Source organism: Mytilus edulis, chromosome 12, assembly GCF_963676685.1.
Source record: "Mytilus edulis chromosome 12, xbMytEdul2.2, whole genome shotgun sequence".
In the NCBI taxonomy this organism is placed as follows: Eukaryota; Metazoa; Mollusca; class Bivalvia; order Mytilida; family Mytilidae; genus Mytilus; species Mytilus edulis.
Window position 1 is genome coordinate 68,976,723 of NC_092355.1, and position 19,091 is coordinate 68,995,813.

Sequence of the window (19,091 nt, forward strand, 5' to 3'; positions counted from 1 at the left end):
ACCCAATTGGAATAAAAAATGTTCCATATACATATATAGTTATTTTACAATAGACTATTTTCATATTACCGACTTTTGACTCAAAGTTTATATTTTTCAACAGGTTACCTACGACATCCTGGTATCATGTCAAGTTAGAGCAACGTGAAAAAGTAACATCAAGCTTTTATTTAATCTGTGCAATTCTTGGGGAAAATATACTGCTTCGTATTTTCTTTAAACGACAAAGTAATCGGAAAATAGTAATATTTCCCCTCAAAATACACCAACTCAATGTTTGATTTTATTTATTATGACTGCTCTTAATTGACCGAGTACCAGGATGTCGTAGGTAACCTGTCGAAAAATAATATAAACTGGAGTCAAAAGTAGGTAATGAAAATAGTCTATTAGAATATTGTGGATTCATTATTATTTGGTGGATACAAATTTTCGTGAGTTTCGTGGGTACAGCTGAACTGTGAATTCAAATGTTAAACAAATAACATATTTTCAGTAGGTTTTGTATACAGAGATTGGCAAAACCACGAAATCAAATATCAACGAATATGCAAGTTTTCTTCAATCCACGAAAATTGATACCTACGAAAATAAACAAATCCACAGTATGCACTTATATTTTACAATTATGGGTTGTTTGCTATTGAGATAGCATTCACATGTTTATTGACTTGAATGGAGAGTTGTCTCATTGGCACTCATACCACATCTTCTTTTATCTAGTAATTATAAATATGACAAATTAAACATCTTTTGCTATCTTTTTCAGGAAGGTAGAAGATTAAAAATGAGTCAAAGTTCAAGGGAGTCATCTGCTAGTAGAGGTATGACATTAATAGAAAAATTGAAAACAGTTTTCGGAAAATATAGATGTCCATGAGAAAAATGTTTTGTGGTTCCTAGAACGTGTAGGGTCAATAGGTCAGAAAGAGAAGAAAATTCTAAATCTTTTTATACGACCGCAAAAATTAGAAATATTTTGGTCGTATATTGGTATGATGTTGTTACATTTGAAATTGAAGCATTTTATAATTTATTCGAGTCGAGACAGAAGTCATAGAGAGAACATTAACAACATGTTCAAATTATTTATCAAATGAGAGTTTTTTCTTAGTACAAAAAAAAAAAAGAAGCAAAAATAGCATTATGTCAACAAGTAATGAAAAATTGCTTAAATATCTTCTAGTCATTATGGCTTCTTTTGGAATCGTACTACATCTCGGGGGCAGATCCAGCCATTTTAAAAAGGGGTTGGGTCCCAACCCAGGATAAAGTGGGGTTCCAACCATAAGTCCCCATTTAAATGCATTGATCGGTCAAAAAAGGGGGGTTCCAACCAGAAGTCCACATTAGAATTCCATGATCGTTCAAAAAAAGGGACCCCCTCCTCCCGATGGATCCGCCATTGCATCTACTAATTTTTAAATTTATGATAATTGGTAAATTCAAGCTATTTTCTCAGTACACCTTATAGACAAATTTTGAATTGTGCAATTTTCTGTGAATAATGAGTTTATTTCCAATGTCACACTGCTGATGTGATTACGTCACAGTAAAAACAGATTATTCACAGGTCATTTATTTCACTTGAAAATGAAGTTGGTGCAAAATCTGCCACTCAGCTGTGATAGCTGAGAGGGAGATCTCCCTCTTTGAAGGTAATGACATTGTTTACAGTGTTTGACCTTCGGTCAACTTATGCAGCTCAAGATAGTTGTATAGAACTTTGAATTTACATGTCAGAGGTAGATATGCAGTATTTTTAATGAATTGTATAATTTTTTTTTTGACTAATAGTTTGATATTTGTTTTGTTCTACAATACCCTGTACTGTTGTAGATTATATTCCTGAGAGTAAACAAAGGACAAGAAATATCCCTGTTAGGTGTGCCAATTCATTTGGAGGACAATAAAACAATTTTAATTTTAAGTATTTTTAGAGATAAAGGGGATTCAGTCAAAATCATTGTGTTCTTTTCAAGAAATATCAGGTAATTGTATTGTAACTGACTGAAAGAGGATTTTTGTTACACATTTTAGAAATATTTTATCAAAAACTTTATGAATAGAACAACATTTTATGGACATATTTCTATTAAATTGACCCAGTATTGCTGAAAGCACACCTTTAATCAACAATGAATACCTTAATACCTTTCAATTATAAAAGGTTTCAATTGAAATCTAAATAGTTTTTGGTCAGTTATCATTCCTTTCTATTTACCCTTATTCATAAAATGCATGTTAAAATGGCTAGTACAATTAAAATAAAAGAGATTGAAAATTACTGGAAAAAAATATGCTTTTATGATAAAAACTGACTCAAGGTTGAAAATAAAATAGATAGAAGAGATTTTGGGAGAGGTAAAAAGGGATGTCATTCCGAAATTCCAGAAAATATTCCCTGATCACAAAAAATGAATCACTAATGTCCTGATAATGATAAAATTTGGCAAAAATAAAGGTCTAATCGCAACGTTTGTATAAATGTTAGTTCACATTAGGCAAATTATAAATCAGTTAAAATTCTTCCAATCCATCGTCAAAAAGAATCAGCCATTACTATTTTTTTTTTTAATTTTAGGTAGTGATGTTGGTTGATGCACTGTACTTCCGATACAATTTGTCCAGTTATATTTGATGTTCATAAAATGTATCAATTTTCATTTCAAGAATTGTTGTATTTAAATTTATTTACAGGTTGTGTGATTTTAAATAGATAAATTGTGTACCCTACTCCTGAATTAAATATCAATGAAAGAGTAAATATTTGAAGCAAAAGGTCTTTATATGGACTTCAATGGAAGACAAACTCTTAATGTATATTAAAGATATCTAATAATCTGCTAAGATTTTGTTTGTTTCATCATCGCATCAACATGTACATGTGTACAAAAATATTCTGCAGAAAAGAGGTGCAAAAAAAAAAAGATAAAAGAATTTTTTGAATCCATAATTATTTATTTTAAACTTTCAGCTACAATTTGATAAAGTTTAATTATGAATTTAAAGATGGTTCATTTTTGCCTAGCAAACATTGTTATTTCCCTATACATGCTATAGTTGCATCTTTTTACTCTTTCTGGATTACAAAATAAAGCGTATAGACATGTGTTTTAAAAAAAAAATGCATATATGGTTTATCTTTGCATGAATTTGAAGATGTAGTTGATTGACGACATGCAGTATAATTCTTGATTTCAGGAAATGCCACCCTTCAAAACATATTTATTTTACTTTGCAGTTTAGTGTTTAATAATATTATTATGTTTTATATTAATGTCATTTGCTTTCTTTTTCAGAACATAGATAAGAATTGTCTGTTTATAAAATATGTAAAGCTATTTCTTGTTTGCAGATGATCATGAAGAATTGATTAATTTCCCCACTGGATACCTCTTCATTTCACAACAACATTACTGTGTAGTTTATCTCCTTGATAGCAGACTACAGTTTACATTAAATGAGGTCATGTGACTATAGAGATCTGCCACTTTAAAATCAGTCACTAGTTATATGTAGCGGTATTTCTGCCTAGAGCTGATAAATCTATTCTTAGCCCAGTCGTTCAGGCATGACTTATTAAAGTTCACATAAATAGTGTTGAACATTTAATTTAATTGGAAGACATTGTAGCTTATTGAAGACCTCAATTTTAAACAGGTGTCAACAAATGGCTAGGCTAAGTAAGTGAAAAAGATCAAGAGAAAAACCTAAAATACACACAAACAGATAATCACATCTTGGTGTCATAGAAACGTTATTGTATGATCTTGTATCAACTTACATAAAATAGATCAAACAAAACACAGGCAAAATATTTTCCATATCATTGAATCTAAGTTTTAGGAGTTGATTGCAAAATAGATGTTTTGAAATAATATTTTAATTATTAATTATTATTTTAATAACTTTTAAGATAATGCCTAGTTACATTATGTAATATTTCCCATGTTTGGAGACACAGTGACTCCAATTTCTGATGAATCTTCCCAAAAAATATATCTCATTCGACTGAGACTATAATCCATTTCACGAGACAAATCTCCCAATAATATGTAAATTTTCATATGATTTGCCTCTTATCTGTAAAACTTAGGTTTTTTTCAAGATGTTCATTTTATCAAGTCATTTAAATAGTAAAAACAAAACAGCTTCTGTTTACATTTAAAGCCAGTAGATATATTAATCCCTTAGCAAGATAAGCAAAATTTTCATGTTTTTATAAGAATTTACAAATCTTGCTTGCCGGTATAATAATAAATATGATATGATTTCTAATGAAAAATGCCTAAAACAGCTTATTATCATACGTGTACTAAAACTGTTCAACGCCAAAGTTAACAGCCGCTTTCTCACCCTTGATTTCTTGCAAAAGATCAGTTTATAGTAAATTATATTCAATATCTCAAAAGGGGTAACACAAACCATCTTTACATATATATACTGAAGTTTATCTTCAGAGAACTTCATGATGTTAATGCCTACAATCATGTATCAAATTATTTCATTATGAAGAGGCATCTCGAAAGTTGTTTTGACAATCAGAATTGAAATACCATTTATCATATGACGCTTTCAGTACTACTCAAAATAAGATGGTTGACAAGATAAAATATGCTCGCCAAATTCTCAGTTTCAGAAAATAAATCCATTCAGGCCAAAGGTTACACAAACTAAAATTTATAAATGTTATATACATGTATAATACTATTGATTTTACTTTGACACATATACCTGTTATTTATTCTTTGGATAAATGCCACATTCATAAAATGGCCCGATTTATATACTTGTTGATAATCCATAATGGTGTTAAATTAAAATGAAATGGCAATTGCATGTTGAGATTGGTTTAGGATTAAGGGATTTCAGAAACTCTTGGAAACAGCAAAGTCAAATGAAAGCCTTCTGTAGTAATACTAAATTATGTAATCGTATCCAAATTTTTGTTTACAAGTTCCTGTTTATATTTAGTGAGAGATTTCTATTTCTAAAATTTTGAGACCTTGTCCAAACTAAGAAAGAGCTCACTTTTCAGATTCTATGATTTTCACAAACCAAATTTTCAGATTATTGATTTTATGAAAGCTGCATAAATATATACCTGTATGATGGCTGTATCTCCCTAATAAAAGGGAAGATTTCTCAAACTACATTATGTCCTGGATCAGGTTATGATGCTTTACTTGTAAGAAGTTGTCTTTTTGTTGTACTTACAGATGAGGCAAGGATGAGGGGCGATAGGACCTTTATCAGGACTTTGGGAATCGGCTGTTTTTAAGCTGGGGATTGACCATTTCGGGATCAGGGAATTCTTTTTTTGAATTTCAGGTTGTCAGGATTTAAATTTATTTAAATTCAGGACTTCAGGATCTCATGTTTTTAAGCCCGGGATTTCGGGATCAGGACCCCTCCTAACCCCCTCAAGGATTAGGTAATACCTTGTTGTTTTAGTAACAGATGAGCCCAGTTAGTAGATACTTAAAAATAACTTATTGATTTACTTACAGATACTAACATCTTAATAAATACAGAAGAGCACAGCATTAGGTAATAACTTGTAACAGATGAGCTGAGTTAAAAGGTACCAGTTAATAACTTATTGTTTTTATCACAGATGAGCCCAGCAGAGCCGAGTTAGTAGGTACCAGTTAATAACTTATTGTTTTTATTACAGATGAGCCCAGCAGAGCCAAGTTAGTAGGTACCAGTTAATAACTTATTGTTTTTATTACAGATGAGCCCAGCAGAGCCGAGTTAGAAGGTACCAGATAATAACTTATTGTTTTTATTACAGATGAGCCCAGCAGAGCCAAGTTAGTAGGTACCAGATAATAACTTATTGTTTTTATTACAGATGAGCCCAGCAGAGCCAAGTTAGTAGGTACCAGTTAATAACTTATTGTTTTTATTACAGATGAGCCCAGCAGAGCCAAGTTAGTAGGTACCAGTTAATAACTTATTGTTTTTATTACAGATGAGCCCAGCAGAGCCGAGTTAGAAGGTACCAGATAATAACTTATTGTTTTTATTACAGATGAGCCCAGCAGAGCCAAGTTAGTAGGTACCAGTTAATAACTTATTGTTTTTATTACAGATGAGCCCAGCAGTGCCAAGTTAGTAGGTACCAGTTAATAACTTATTGTTTTTATAACAGATGAGTCCAGCAGAGCCAAGTTAGTAGGTACCAGTTAATAACTTATTGTTTTTATTACAGATGAGACCAGTAGGTACCAGTTAATAACTTATTGTTTTTATTACAGATGAGCCCAGCAGTGCCAAGTTAGTAGGTACCAGTTAATAACTTATTGTTTTTATTACAGATGAGCCCAGCAGAGCCGAGTTAGAAGGTACCAGATAATAACTTATTGTTTTTATTACAGATGAGCCCAGCAGAGCCAAGTTAGTAGGTACCAGTTAATAACTTATTGTTTTTATTACAGATGAGCCCAGCAGAGCCAAGTTAGTAGGTACCAGATAATAACTTATTGTTTTTATTACAGATGAGCCCAGCAGTGCCAAGTTAGTAGGTACCAGTTAATAACTTATTGTTTTTATTACAGATGAGCCCAGCAGTGCCAAGTAAGTAGGTACCAGTTAATAACTTATTGTTTTTATTACAGATGAGCCCAGCAGTGCCAAGTTAGTAGGTACTAGTTAATAACTTATTGTTTTTATTACAGATGAGCCCAGCAGAGCCAAGTTAGTAGGTATCAGTTAATAACTTATTGTTTTTATTACAGATGAGCCCAGCAGAGCCAAGTTAGTAGGTACCAGTTAATAACTTATTGTTTTTATTACAGATGAGCCCAGCAGTGCCAAGTTAGTAGGTACCAGTTAATAACTTATTGTTTTTATTACAGATGAGCCCAGCAGTGCCAAGTTAGTAGGTACCAGTTAATAACTTATTGTTTTTATTACAGATGAGCCCAGCAGAGCCGAGTTAGAAGGTACCAGATAATAACTTATTGTTTTTATTACAGATGAGCCCAGCAGAGCCAAGTTAGTAGGTACCAGTTAATAACTTATTGTTTTTATTACAGATGAGCCCAGCAGAGCCAAGTTAGTAGGTACCAGATAATAACTTATTGTTTTTATTACAGATGAGCCCAGCAGTGCCAAGTTAGTAGGTACCAGTTAATAACTTATTGTTTTTATTACAGATGAGCCCAGCAGAGCCAAGTTAGTAGGTACCAGTTAATAACTTATTGTTTTTATTACAGATGAGCCCAGCAGTGCCAAGTTAGTAGGTACCAGTTAATAACTTATTGTTTTTATTACAGATGAGCCCAGCAGTGCCAAGTTAGTAGGTACCAGTTAATAACTTATTGTTTTTATTACAGATGAGCCCAGCAGTGCCAAGTTAGTAGGTACTAGTTAATAACTTATTGTTTTTATTACAGATGAGCCCAGCAGAGCCAAGTTAGTAGGTATCAGTTAATAACTTATTGTTTTTATTACAGATGAGCCCAGCAGAGCCAAGTTAGTAGGTACCAGTTAATAACTTATTGTTTTTATTACAGATGAGCCCAGCAGTGCCAAGTTAGTAGGTACCAGTTAATAACTTATTGTTTTTATTACAGATGAGCCCAGCAGAGCCAAGTTAGTAGGTACTAGTTAATAACTTACTGTTTTTATTACAGATGAGCCCAGCAGTGCCAAGTCAGTAGGTACTAGTTAATAACTTATTGTTTTTATTACAGATGAGCCTAGCAGAGCCGAGTTAGTAGGTACTAGTTAATAACTTATTGTTTTTATTACAGATGAGCCCAGCAGTGCTAAAAGAAGATCAATGGGACTAAGGAAAGATGACAAGGCTAAGAATAAAGGTTTGTGAAGTAGTTTGTTTGATAGTTATAAAATGTTGGGGGTTAAATACATTTTATACCTCATACATCCTTTTAGGGTTCTCAGAGGCTGAGTGGTCTTAGTAGTTACTACTGTAATCACTAGCCAGTCAACACTGAGATTTTGAGTTTGAAACCCGCTCGTGCTGGTGTACTCGACTCCAATCTTAATTGACTAGGATTGTCAGTTTTCCTATGGAAGCTCTGTGGTTTTCTCTGGGCAGTCAGGCTTCCTCCACCAATAAAAACTGGCAGCCACGAAATAGTCTAAATGCGGTGCTTAAAAGTGGCTTTAAAACAACAAAAATCAAATCAAATCATGCCTCCTTTTATAATGCATATGGTGATTAGCAGACACATCTGTTTATTCCTATGTTGATTAGTGAACAGCTCTGTTAATCTATATGGTGAAAAGACGGCACACCTTTAAAATCATGGTGATGAGTCAACACACCTTTAAAATCATATGGTGATAAAATGACACACCTTTAAAATCATATGGTGATAAGACGACACACTTTTAAAATCATGGTGATCAGCCGACACACCTTTAAAATCATATGGTGATAAGAAGACACATCTTTAAAATCATATGGTGATAAGCCGACACACCTTTAAAATCATATGGTGATAAGAAGACACATCTTTAAAATCATATGGTGATAAGAAGACACATCTTTAAAATCATATGGTGATAAGACGACACACTTTTAAAATCATGGTGATCAGCCGACACACCTTTAAAATCATATGGTGATAAGAAGACACATCTTTAAAATCATATGGTGATAAGACGACACCTTGCTTTTAAAATTCATATCATACATGTCATATGGTGATTACCAAACCCATCATTAAAATTATATGGTGATCAGAAAACAGGTCCCTTCAAATCATATGGGGATTAACTAATACTGGTGATGAATAATAATAAATAAGCTTTATTCAAAGTTGGTCTGGTGTACAAAACATGAACTTCTTTTGACATGCATTCATTTTGATGAAATTCACAATCAACGAGACAAACTGTATAAATAGACATTTACTGGCTGAGAATTTAGATAATTTTATATTCCCTTTTAGTCATCTACATTTAAATGTATTAGCACTGAGGTAAATGTATTAGCACTGAGGTAAATGTATTAGCACTGAGGTAAATGGTTGCTAATTCCTTGGTACAGATAAAATGCTAGTAAAGAACAAAAGAGGCGGATCCAAGGGGGAGGGGGGGGTTGGAACCACCCCCTGTTTTGGGACGATCAATGCATTTGAATGGGGACATGTAGTTGGAAACCCCCCCCCTTTGTCCTGGGTTAGGAACCCCCTTTTTAAAATGGCTGGATCCGCCCCTGAACAAGCATAAGTGTATGTATCACTTGTTGAAATTAACAATGACAGTTCCAAGCAGTACATAACAAAATAAAGGAAAAGAGAAATTTAGGGGGGGGGGGGTTGGAACCACCCCCTGTTTTGGGACGATCAATGCATTTGAATGGGGACATGTAGTTGGAAACCCCCCCTTTGTCCTGAGTTAGGAACCCCCCTTTTTAAAATGGCTGGATCCGCCCCTGAACCAGCATAAGTGTATGTATCACTTGTTGAAATTAACAATGACAGTTCCAAGCAGTACATAACAAAATAAAGGAAAAGAGAAATTTAGGGGGGGGGGGGGGTTGGAACCACCCCCTGTTTTGGGACGATCAATGCATTTGAATGGGGACATGTAGTTGGAAACCCCCCCTTTGTCCTGAGTTAGGAACCCCCCTTTTTAAAATGGCTGGATCCGCCCCTGAACAAGCATAAGTGTATGTATCACTTGTTGAAATTAACAATGACAGTTCCAAGCAGTACATAACAAAATAAAGGAAAAGAGAAATTTAGGGGGGGGGGTTGGAACCACCCCCTGTTTTGGGACGATCAATGCATTTGAATGGGGACATGTAGTTGGAAACCCCCCCTTTGTCCTGAGTTAGGAACCCCCCTTTTTAAAATGGCTGGATCCGCCCCTGAACAAGCATAAGTGTATGTATCACTTGTTGAAATTAACAATGACAGTTCCAAGCAGTACATAACAAAATAAAGGAAAAGAGAAATTTAGGGGAAAGTAATATTACATGACATTCACTAACCAAAAATTAAGTTTTGAATTCTTTATTTTAGATCCAGAAGAAGAAAAAGAAGGGAAAGATAGTCGACCAATCAGAACCCGCCTGTCAACAGGAAGTATTCATATGAATGGAACAACTACTATAGCTGTGGCTAAAGAGATTGAAAACAATAGTAAACTACTGACAAAAGGTAAAATACAGTTCTATCATTTCTCATCTCTGTAATTTATCTGTCTATGGCAGTGTTTTAGTAGTGAATGGCATTATTGGTTGTTATGAACCATTGTTATTTTCTGATGATTGTACCACAAGTTTTATTTGACATCTTGAGGTTTAATTTATTTCACCAAATTTTTTTTTAAATAACTATCAATGTGTTTACATTAGGGAAAATAAAAACTTCAGAAGATAAAAAATTGATAGAAGTCAGAGAATTCTTCATTTTGCAACACTTGGTGTGTGTAAATTCCAAACACAAATAACTAAAAAACAATTTATATGAAATATATAGGGAAAAAGGTGACAAATGCCTACTTATTTTGTTTTATGCCATAGACAGATGAAGCATTTTGGAAAAGAGATGGATTTTTTTTTTTGCGGGAAAAGGGGGGAGGGGGTATGGTTCCAAAGATGTGCCTGACATAACTTTTTGACAAGTTTTTACTATCAAAGGCCAATGTCAGAGTGATCTGATTTGGTATATAAAATATACCTAAGAGGTGCAAGGCAAAAACATTATAAACAATTTTATGCTAAAAAAAATATGTGTTTATCAAATGGGAGAAACACCTTCTACTCCCCCTAAGAACCATTGCATGAAATGTAGCTGCACTGTTTGTTCTTGTGTCTCCAGGTATCATTTCTTTTTATCTAACTGGTCTTTTAAATTGGTTGTAGATTCTCCATGTGGTGTGAATAATAGGAAGAAGAAATTACCATTAATAGAACCTCCTAATTTAGGAACACCACCACCAAAGAAACGAAAGATAGGAAGAAATGATGGGACAGGAGAGGTAATTTTATTTATTTATTATTTTGAAATGAGTGACATATCTTAAATGGTGGGAAGTTGTGGTTTTAGTTTATGACTATGTAAATAAAAATACTAATAAGAAATACTGAAAACCATTTAAGTTTAGTCATCAATTTATAATTAGTGAATAGAAAATAACTTGAATAGAAATAGAAACTTATATACATCACTAACATATAAAATGTATTGAAAAATCACAAAATTATATTGCCACTAAGTCAGTTTGAAGTTACTGCTTTACAAAGAGTACTACAGTTTTTCCATAAAAAAACCCAACAAAAAACAAACTAGCCATCATTATAATGCCAAGGTTGCTGTATGTGGTGTTGAACACAAACAAACAATCATATTTCAAGAAAACATTGTTATTTCTTCTTTTTATAGAACTCTTTGATTAAAAAATAGGATCCAATTTCACATTTTGGCTTTATTTTTACAGGACAACAGAAATGATTACTTTTGTTGGCTGTGTAACAAGGAAGGGACTGTGGTGTGCTGTGAACTGTGTCCCAGGGTCTACCATACCAGATGCCTGGACCTCGATTCAGATCTACCCAAGGAATGGGTCTGTCCAGAATGTGAGGTGATTAATTAATATTCAATATTAAATTGGTCTTAGTATCAAGCTGTAGAAAGGAGATGTTGATGAACATTCTAATTGTGTATATAAATGTTCAATTCCTTACAATAAAGGAAAAGAAAGGATATGGGGTATCCATTGATGACACAAAATCAGTATATGCAGTAACACAAAAGCAAAAGAACAGCGCCTTTGTTGATGTTCTTCATCTCAAAATCACAGTGAAGCATTCAACACAGAGTAAAAAAAATCATATTGCTGCAAGTTTAAGACAGTACCTAGCATTTGTTTGAAGGGAGCATCGATCTAAGAGGAATTCTCTACTAGAGCCTCACCTGTAGCTTGATCTTATAAAAAGTAATATTTACAAAACAAATTTTACAACTACTTTAATGTTTTCTTTTTTCAGAAAATAATGAGAGCTGAGTGTGTGGATACTCAGTCTATGGCCATGTCTATGATAACAGTTGATACCCTTTGTTCATTGTTAGGGTTTGCTTTAGAGAGAATGAAACACCAAGGGGTAAGTAGGTCAATCTAGGAGAAAGTAGGTCAATCAATGAAATCTCATCAATTTACCGTAAAAGATTAGTATGGCGTTCATTATCACTGAACTAGTATATATTTGTTTAGGGGGCAGTTGAAGGACGCCTCCGGGTGCGGGAATTTCTCGCTACATTGAAGACCTGTTGGTGACCTTCTGCTGTTGTTTTTTTCTATGGTCGGGTTGTTGTCTCTTTGGCACATTCCCCATTTCCATTCTCAATTTTAGATTATGTATGTCAATCTAAGCAATTATTTATCAGCCTATGTATTTTCAATGGTGCTTTAGTTCATTACACAAATAAAGTATATCTAACTTGAGGCATATATCTTTGCGGCAACAGTTTATTATCCAAATGATGCAAGCGTTTGTGAAGTCGGAACTATTTAAGTGTATGTAATAGTAAAACAAAGGATATGGAGTATCCATTAATGAAACATAAATAGTTAATACAAAACAAAGCAAAACAAAAAAAACACAAAAAGCAAAGCAACAGCTCTTCTACATGTATTGCTGTTTCTTAGAATTAGTATTTGACATAAAACTCACATGGAAGTCTTACTGGGTATGTTTTTAATTCAATTTTTGAAGAGCTTTTACATTGTCTATTGAACTTTATCTTGACATCCCTGATGTTTACTTTACCTGCTATTATTATCAATCAATAAATCTTTATAGAAATATCAGCATTTAAAAAAATGTTTAACATGCAAAAGCAATAGATTTTAATTTTATCTTTTTACCATTACAGAGTGAGCCCTTTATGATACCTGTTGACCAGTCGTCTGTTTCACATTATTCTGATTACATATTCAATCCGATGGATTTGACCATGATTGAAAAGGTATGTAGCGTGTAAGATAATGTTTTATGAAAAAGAAATAAGAAGATGTGGTATGATTGCCAATAAGACAACTCTTTGCAAGAGACCAAATGATTAATATTTCATGAAAAGTTAATTGTAAGGAAAAGCACCATACATGAAGAAGAAAAAATTGGCCAGAAATCGAGGATTCAATGGAACAAATTGGAATTTAATTTGCAAATGGTCAATAAAAGACGTTGAGAAAAATATGTACTCCAAGAAATTTGCTATCTGATAAAAAATAAACTACATAAACTCTTATGATCATTCACACAATGTTTTTGTGTTTAATATTTAATTAAACGATTAACATGCAGTGAAAATAAATTTTGTTTGTGTCAGTGTTATTGTTGCCGCCATCTTATTTACATTGATTACGAAAAGAAGTTCGGTCAACATTGTCTATCGAAAAAATGAACAACATCAAGATCCACTCCCAGAAGTACTCTCAACCAATCATATCAACATATTCTCTAATATGAAAATCATATAGGAATTATTGATAAATACAGAATTCTTCACATATTTTATTTCTTCCAGAATATCAAGAAGAAGATGTATGGTTGCACAGAGGCTTTCCTGGCAGATGCTAAATGGATATTACATAACTGTATTATATTTAATGGAAGTATGTCATTTCTTAGTGTATATAGTATATTTTCACTTAAAGACTTAGATTTTAAAGCTCTGTGTTGTGGGATTGCAATTTTGTCTGCCTTCGATTTGATGGATTTGACAAAGTTAGCCTTCAGAAATTTAATACTTGGTTGTTCATTTAGATTTATAGTTAACCTTTAACCGAAAATTCTAACAAAATTGGTACTAAACAAATAGCAATCAATCTACAGTATGTGTAAAATGATTTGTATGACTATATCAAATACCAGTAATATAAAGAAAAAAAAGTTATAATCCAAAGTTGTTAACATTTGGCCTCTTCATGAAGAATTATTCACACCGACTCACTCTGTTAAGAGTATATCAATCATTTCAAAAATCTACTTACGACTTAAGTAAGAATAAGAGCTTGAAACTATTTAGTTTCAATTTTTTTTGTGTTTTATGGTTGCTATATCTAACAAATAATGTTTTCTTACATTTTCAGCCCACCACAAACTGACTGCCAGTGCTAAAATGATCATCAAAATTTGTAAACACGAGGTGAGATTTTTATACTTTTCCAATTTTTTTGTAATTCTTTTATTTCACTTTAAAGGAACTGTAAATTTAATTTCTTTTCCCCATTGCAGTCTTGATTAACATTAAATAAGTAATGATCCTATTTTCAAAATAAAAAAAAGGCCCTGGTTTTATCTTAACTTTTCTTGACCATGCCTGGTTTGGGGTTTTGTATTAGTATAAATCGACAAAAGCATGAATTTGATGTCTGAATCTATTACAGAATAAGTAATAATAATATTGTATAAACAAATATTTAATCTGATTTCAGATGGCTGAGATAGAACTGTGTCCCGATTGTTACTGGAATTCATGTGTTCGCAAAAATGATGAGTGGTTCACCGAACTTTGTGTAAGATTTTATTAGATAGTAGAAAGAGTTGATTTATAAGATGTAGAAAATTCAAGACCACACAATTTCTTGATCTATTCTTAGAAATTACCAAATTTATAGTGCTCTTATCATTTGTTTTTATTATTTTAACAGTTGGTGGAAGTTCTAAAAAGAAAATGAATAAAGAAGTCCTACTTTTTTTTGTTTTAAAATCACTGCCAAAATTAACTATATTTACAGTAATTGTTGACCTTTGTCTTTTAATGGAAAAGCAAACTTCTCAAATCTACTTTTAAAAAAAAACTAAAAAAAAAAAATGCATGTTACTCAAATGAAGTGATTTGACTTAGATAATATATCCCATTCTGCAATCAATAAAAACTAACTGCCAAGATATCAGCTGCTTAGGATAGAAATCAAGCTTATGCAAAGTAATATCTGCCATTATCAATGCACTTGTTAACTTATTTCAGGTTGAAAAAAATCAGTATGCAAAGTGTGTAACTGTTTGGAAATTGACTTGATATAAGAACCTTACTAAAAGACCAATATTTATCTTTAAATATTTGAATGTTACAAAACCAATAAAAGTCTAATACATGGTCCAAGGACACAGTTATCGTCTTTTGGTTTTCGTTGTCTACGAATATAGTCCCTAGTGTAAACAGTGTATAACTTGCATGTTTTATTTGATACACTTTCCCAATTTATTTCTTGATATCAAATGCATGAAATATTAAGTAGGGGGATGTAATTACATGTCAAAAAAATTTGGCTGCTGAATCTTTATGTTAAGTAGTGATTTGGTCCAGTTCTAAAAGGTCAAATTTTATCACGTCTGAAGCTGTCAAACTGAATTTTACACTCCCTTAACACAGAATTGTCAATATTTTAAGTTAGACGTGGTAGAAGTTTCTATAATTTTGATGTTATTTGTCTCACTGGTAGTACACTACACTGTAAAAATCTTTTTGCGAAAGAGCAGGTGCGATTTTTTTGATTTTAATTTATTGTCTAAAAGAAATGCACTATGAAATAACTGTGTTCTCGGGCCACATGTACATGTAAACATGCACTTGCATAAGGTTAATTTTGATCAGACAGATACTATATTAGTATATAGATAATATTGCTGAAAGTGGCCATAAAAACCCACAATCAATCAAATTCTTGAGAAGTTTAAGGATAATGATCAATGAAATGTTTGCAATGGACGACAACTTGTACTGATAATTTGTATATTTTCTTTTCTAGAGAAGTCCTCACAGTTTGGTTTGGGCCAAGTTGAAAGGTTACCCATTTTGGCCTGCCAAGGTAAGATCATGTGGGCCAAAAAATTATTTTAAGGATAAAAAACAGATACTGAAGTATTTTTAGAAAGTTGGAGAATGTTGCATTAAGATGATAGAATCATACAGTATTTAGTTAATAATATAAAAACAAATTTTACGTACAATAGTATAAAGGGCCATATGTAAATAATGTTCTTTTTATATTGTTCAATTCATATCTGAGTAAAAAAAATACAATTAAAGTAACATTTGAAATTAAAAGTTGTTTAAGTTTTACTAAGGTTCTTGTGAGAAACTACCAACTAAATATTTAGCACTAAAAAAAAAGTTATTTTAAAAAATGTAAAGAAATTATAATATATCAATTACAATTTAATTAAAAATTATCTTGTGTATGACATTCAGTGTTTTTCATAAAAAAAATATAAAAGTTATTAAGCTGGGCCATAATATATTGATATTAGTATAATAGTCTCAGAGTTAAGCAACTTTAGTAATTATTGTAAAAGTTTGGATTTTTGGTCATAGCTGGTCCGGTTCAGATCCGGAGTTTAGAAATCGGTCAATGGCGGACGAATACAAGAAAATTTACAAAAATAAACGATGTTTGACAAGTTATTTGGAAAGGAACATGACGTTTTTAATGCAATAAATGGATTAAAAATTTACTGGAGGCAACTTTTATCACGTTTAAATGAAGTAACAAACTTATTTTGCCGCCGAAATTGAGGTTGATGTACGTTTTCGAGTAATGCTAACAAGCACCGAAACTGACTTGCGGAAAAATTATGCACGAAGTGATAAAAAGTTGTATTTTTATCAAATAACCTGCTACACACTGCGAAGACAATGCTTCAACCTTTTTTCTAAAGATTATGAATCGTTTATGTCTGAATTTCTTTAATTTTCAATAAAAAAATTGATGTTTCATCAACTTGGTAAAAATTGAAAATGTCCGATGACGGAAGCGACTGAAAGCGACTATCGTCAAGAACAGGGCGACTTGTTTTCGCTTTTGGGGGTCGGGGAAAGCGAAGTGACGATCGGGAAGGCGACTTCTTCGCCCAAGTCGCCTGGTAGCGTGAGCCCTGTATGATAAACAGTAACAACTCAAGCCACTGTATTACAGGCTCCTGACTGGGACTATTGTGGATTCATTTCTTTTCATGAGCATCAATTTTTGTGGATTATTGAAAACTTGAACCATATGAACTCTAGTCATTTAATGTATAAGATGCATTCGACATGTTATAATATGACAACTTAGAAATAAATGTATTGAATGCATTGGCAATTGTATTTTTGTGTCAATTTGATTTCTTGGTTTTGCCTAAGTTTTCATATAAGCCTATAGAAAATTTGTTATTTGTTAAACATTTAATTTCATGGTTCACCTGTACCCAGGAAAGCCACTAGAATACACATTATCGCTAATCCTGGTTGACTGGGCCGCTTGAACTTTTGACGTCATACACAATCACTTTTCTATTGTGGTGTCAGATATTTTGTTTTATGACGTCAAATTTTTATGAGAACCTGTGTGATATCCAGTAATGGCGGACAAATAGCCATATCCAACGAATAATAATGAATTTACAATATAATATTTACAAGTGGGAATATTTAAAACAAATCTGTTAGGATCAAACTCATATTACCTGTAGGATCTGTAACTTATTACTGGAATTTGGCTTTAAAATGCTACTAAATTCTACAAATAAGGAAACATTTAACTGCAATAAAAGAAAAAAATCAATATAAAAAATGCCATATGTTTTTACAAGGTTAGCAGGGTCTTTGGAGCTTCTTGTTTAAAATATAAATCATGTATGCAAATGTGTATATTTCAGGTGTTACGTGAAGTAGAAGGTCAGGTTGATGTTCGGTTCTTTGGAGCTCATGATAGGTGTGTAAAAGTAAAAGATCATATGATGTGGTGAAAAAGCTATCTAGCTTCACAAGTGCACACAAAACAGCCATTTAGAGATACAATACTTTGAATTGCAGATTAAATCTCAAATATACGGACTTTATTATGGGGGGCAAAATTCTAGAAAATATAACACATATGATTTTTGGGACAATTTTATGCTATTTGTAATCAATACATCAAGCTTCAGCCATTTTGTACAAAGAATGCCTTATCGAAATCTTGTGTGTAAAATTTTGGTATTGATTTATCTGAAGTTTCGATTGTTCATGATTTACAAATAATTTGCATTGAAATTCTTTTTAAATACTTTGTTTAAACTGCTACTAGTTATTGCCTGTGTCGAATGTTCCAAAAGAGAGGCATAGCAAGTGTAGGTCATTCTGATACAGTACAATCACAAAAAAAGGGATAACAGTAATGGATTTTTTGAAAATTTAGGTGACACCAAGTGAAAGAAGCCATCTTGAATGAAAAAGATTGATAATTTTGAAATAATTGTTTAAAAACAAGGTGCCAATTTTACCTAGAAGATAAGATGTGGTATGAGAGCCAATTAGACCACTGTCCATCTAAGTCACAATTTGTAAAATTAAACCATTATAGTTCAAATTACTACCTTCAACACAGAGCCTTGGCTCACTCCAAACAGCAAGCTATATTGATAACATATGTGATATACTTATATTTACAGATCTTTGTTACCCCCATCACAAGTCTTTCTGTTATCAAAGAACATACCAACCCCAGCTAAAAATAAAAAAGGGGGATTTGATTACTCAATGCAGGAGTTAGAACTTCATATCCAGAAACTTGAGTAAGTAATTATAAATAAGATGTTGTATGAGTGTCAATGAGACATCTCTCCATCTAAGTCACAATGTGTCAAAGGTAACCCATTATAGGTCAACGTACAGCCTTAAACACTGAACCTTAGCTAACACCAAAAACAGCAAGCTATATAGGGCTCCATAATGACAAGTGTAAAACAATTCAAATTTGAAAAGTTGTGGTCTAATCTATATAAAAAATGAGAAACCAGAAACACTCATAAACCACATCAACAAAAGACAACCACTAAACAACAGGTTCCTGACTTAGAACAGGTGCAAACAAATCCACTGGGTTTAAACGGTTTAACAGGTGCCAACTTGTACCCTTACCAAGTATTAATACAAGTGTTTTAAATGATATATTAAATTGAGAATGGAAATGGGGAATGTGTCAGAGAGACAACAATTTGAGTAAAGAGCAGAAAACAGTCGAAGGGCACCAATGTGTCTTCAATACAATGAGAAAATCCCACAACCAGAGGCATGCTTCAACTGGCCCCTTAAACAAAATTGTGTACTAGTTCAGTGATAATAGACACCATA

General features: G+C 32.6%; 1 protein-coding gene across 10 annotated transcripts in view; it reads left to right on the forward strand.

The window, feature by feature from the left end:
* Nucleotides 1-19,091, forward strand: part of LOC139498999 (MYND-type zinc finger-containing chromatin reader ZMYND8-like) — a 61,016-nt gene that overhangs the window by 27,542 nt on the left and 14,383 nt on the right. For 9 of the 10 annotated variants that reach the window (XM_071287641.1, XM_071287647.1, XM_071287646.1 and 6 more), the window contains 13 exons: nt 770-824; nt 7,767-7,832; nt 10,011-10,148; nt 10,856-10,971; nt 11,431-11,574; nt 11,981-12,094; nt 12,867-12,959; nt 13,521-13,608; nt 14,086-14,141; nt 14,431-14,511; nt 15,748-15,807; nt 17,636-17,691; nt 18,410-18,532. In XM_071287641.1, coding sequence (XP_071143742.1) covers nt 770-824; nt 7,767-7,832; nt 10,011-10,148; nt 10,856-10,971; nt 11,431-11,574; nt 11,981-12,094; nt 12,867-12,959; nt 13,521-13,608; nt 14,086-14,141; nt 14,431-14,511; nt 15,748-15,807; nt 17,636-17,691; nt 18,410-18,532 — 1,190 coding nt within the window. Of the gene's footprint in view, nt 1-769; nt 825-3,302; nt 3,687-7,766; nt 7,833-10,010; nt 10,149-10,855; nt 10,972-11,430; nt 11,575-11,980; nt 12,095-12,866; nt 12,960-13,520; nt 13,609-14,085; nt 14,142-14,430; nt 14,512-15,747; nt 15,808-17,635; nt 17,692-18,409; nt 18,533-19,091 lie in introns of those variants that run through there. The other variant, XM_071287649.1, reaches the window with a different exon arrangement.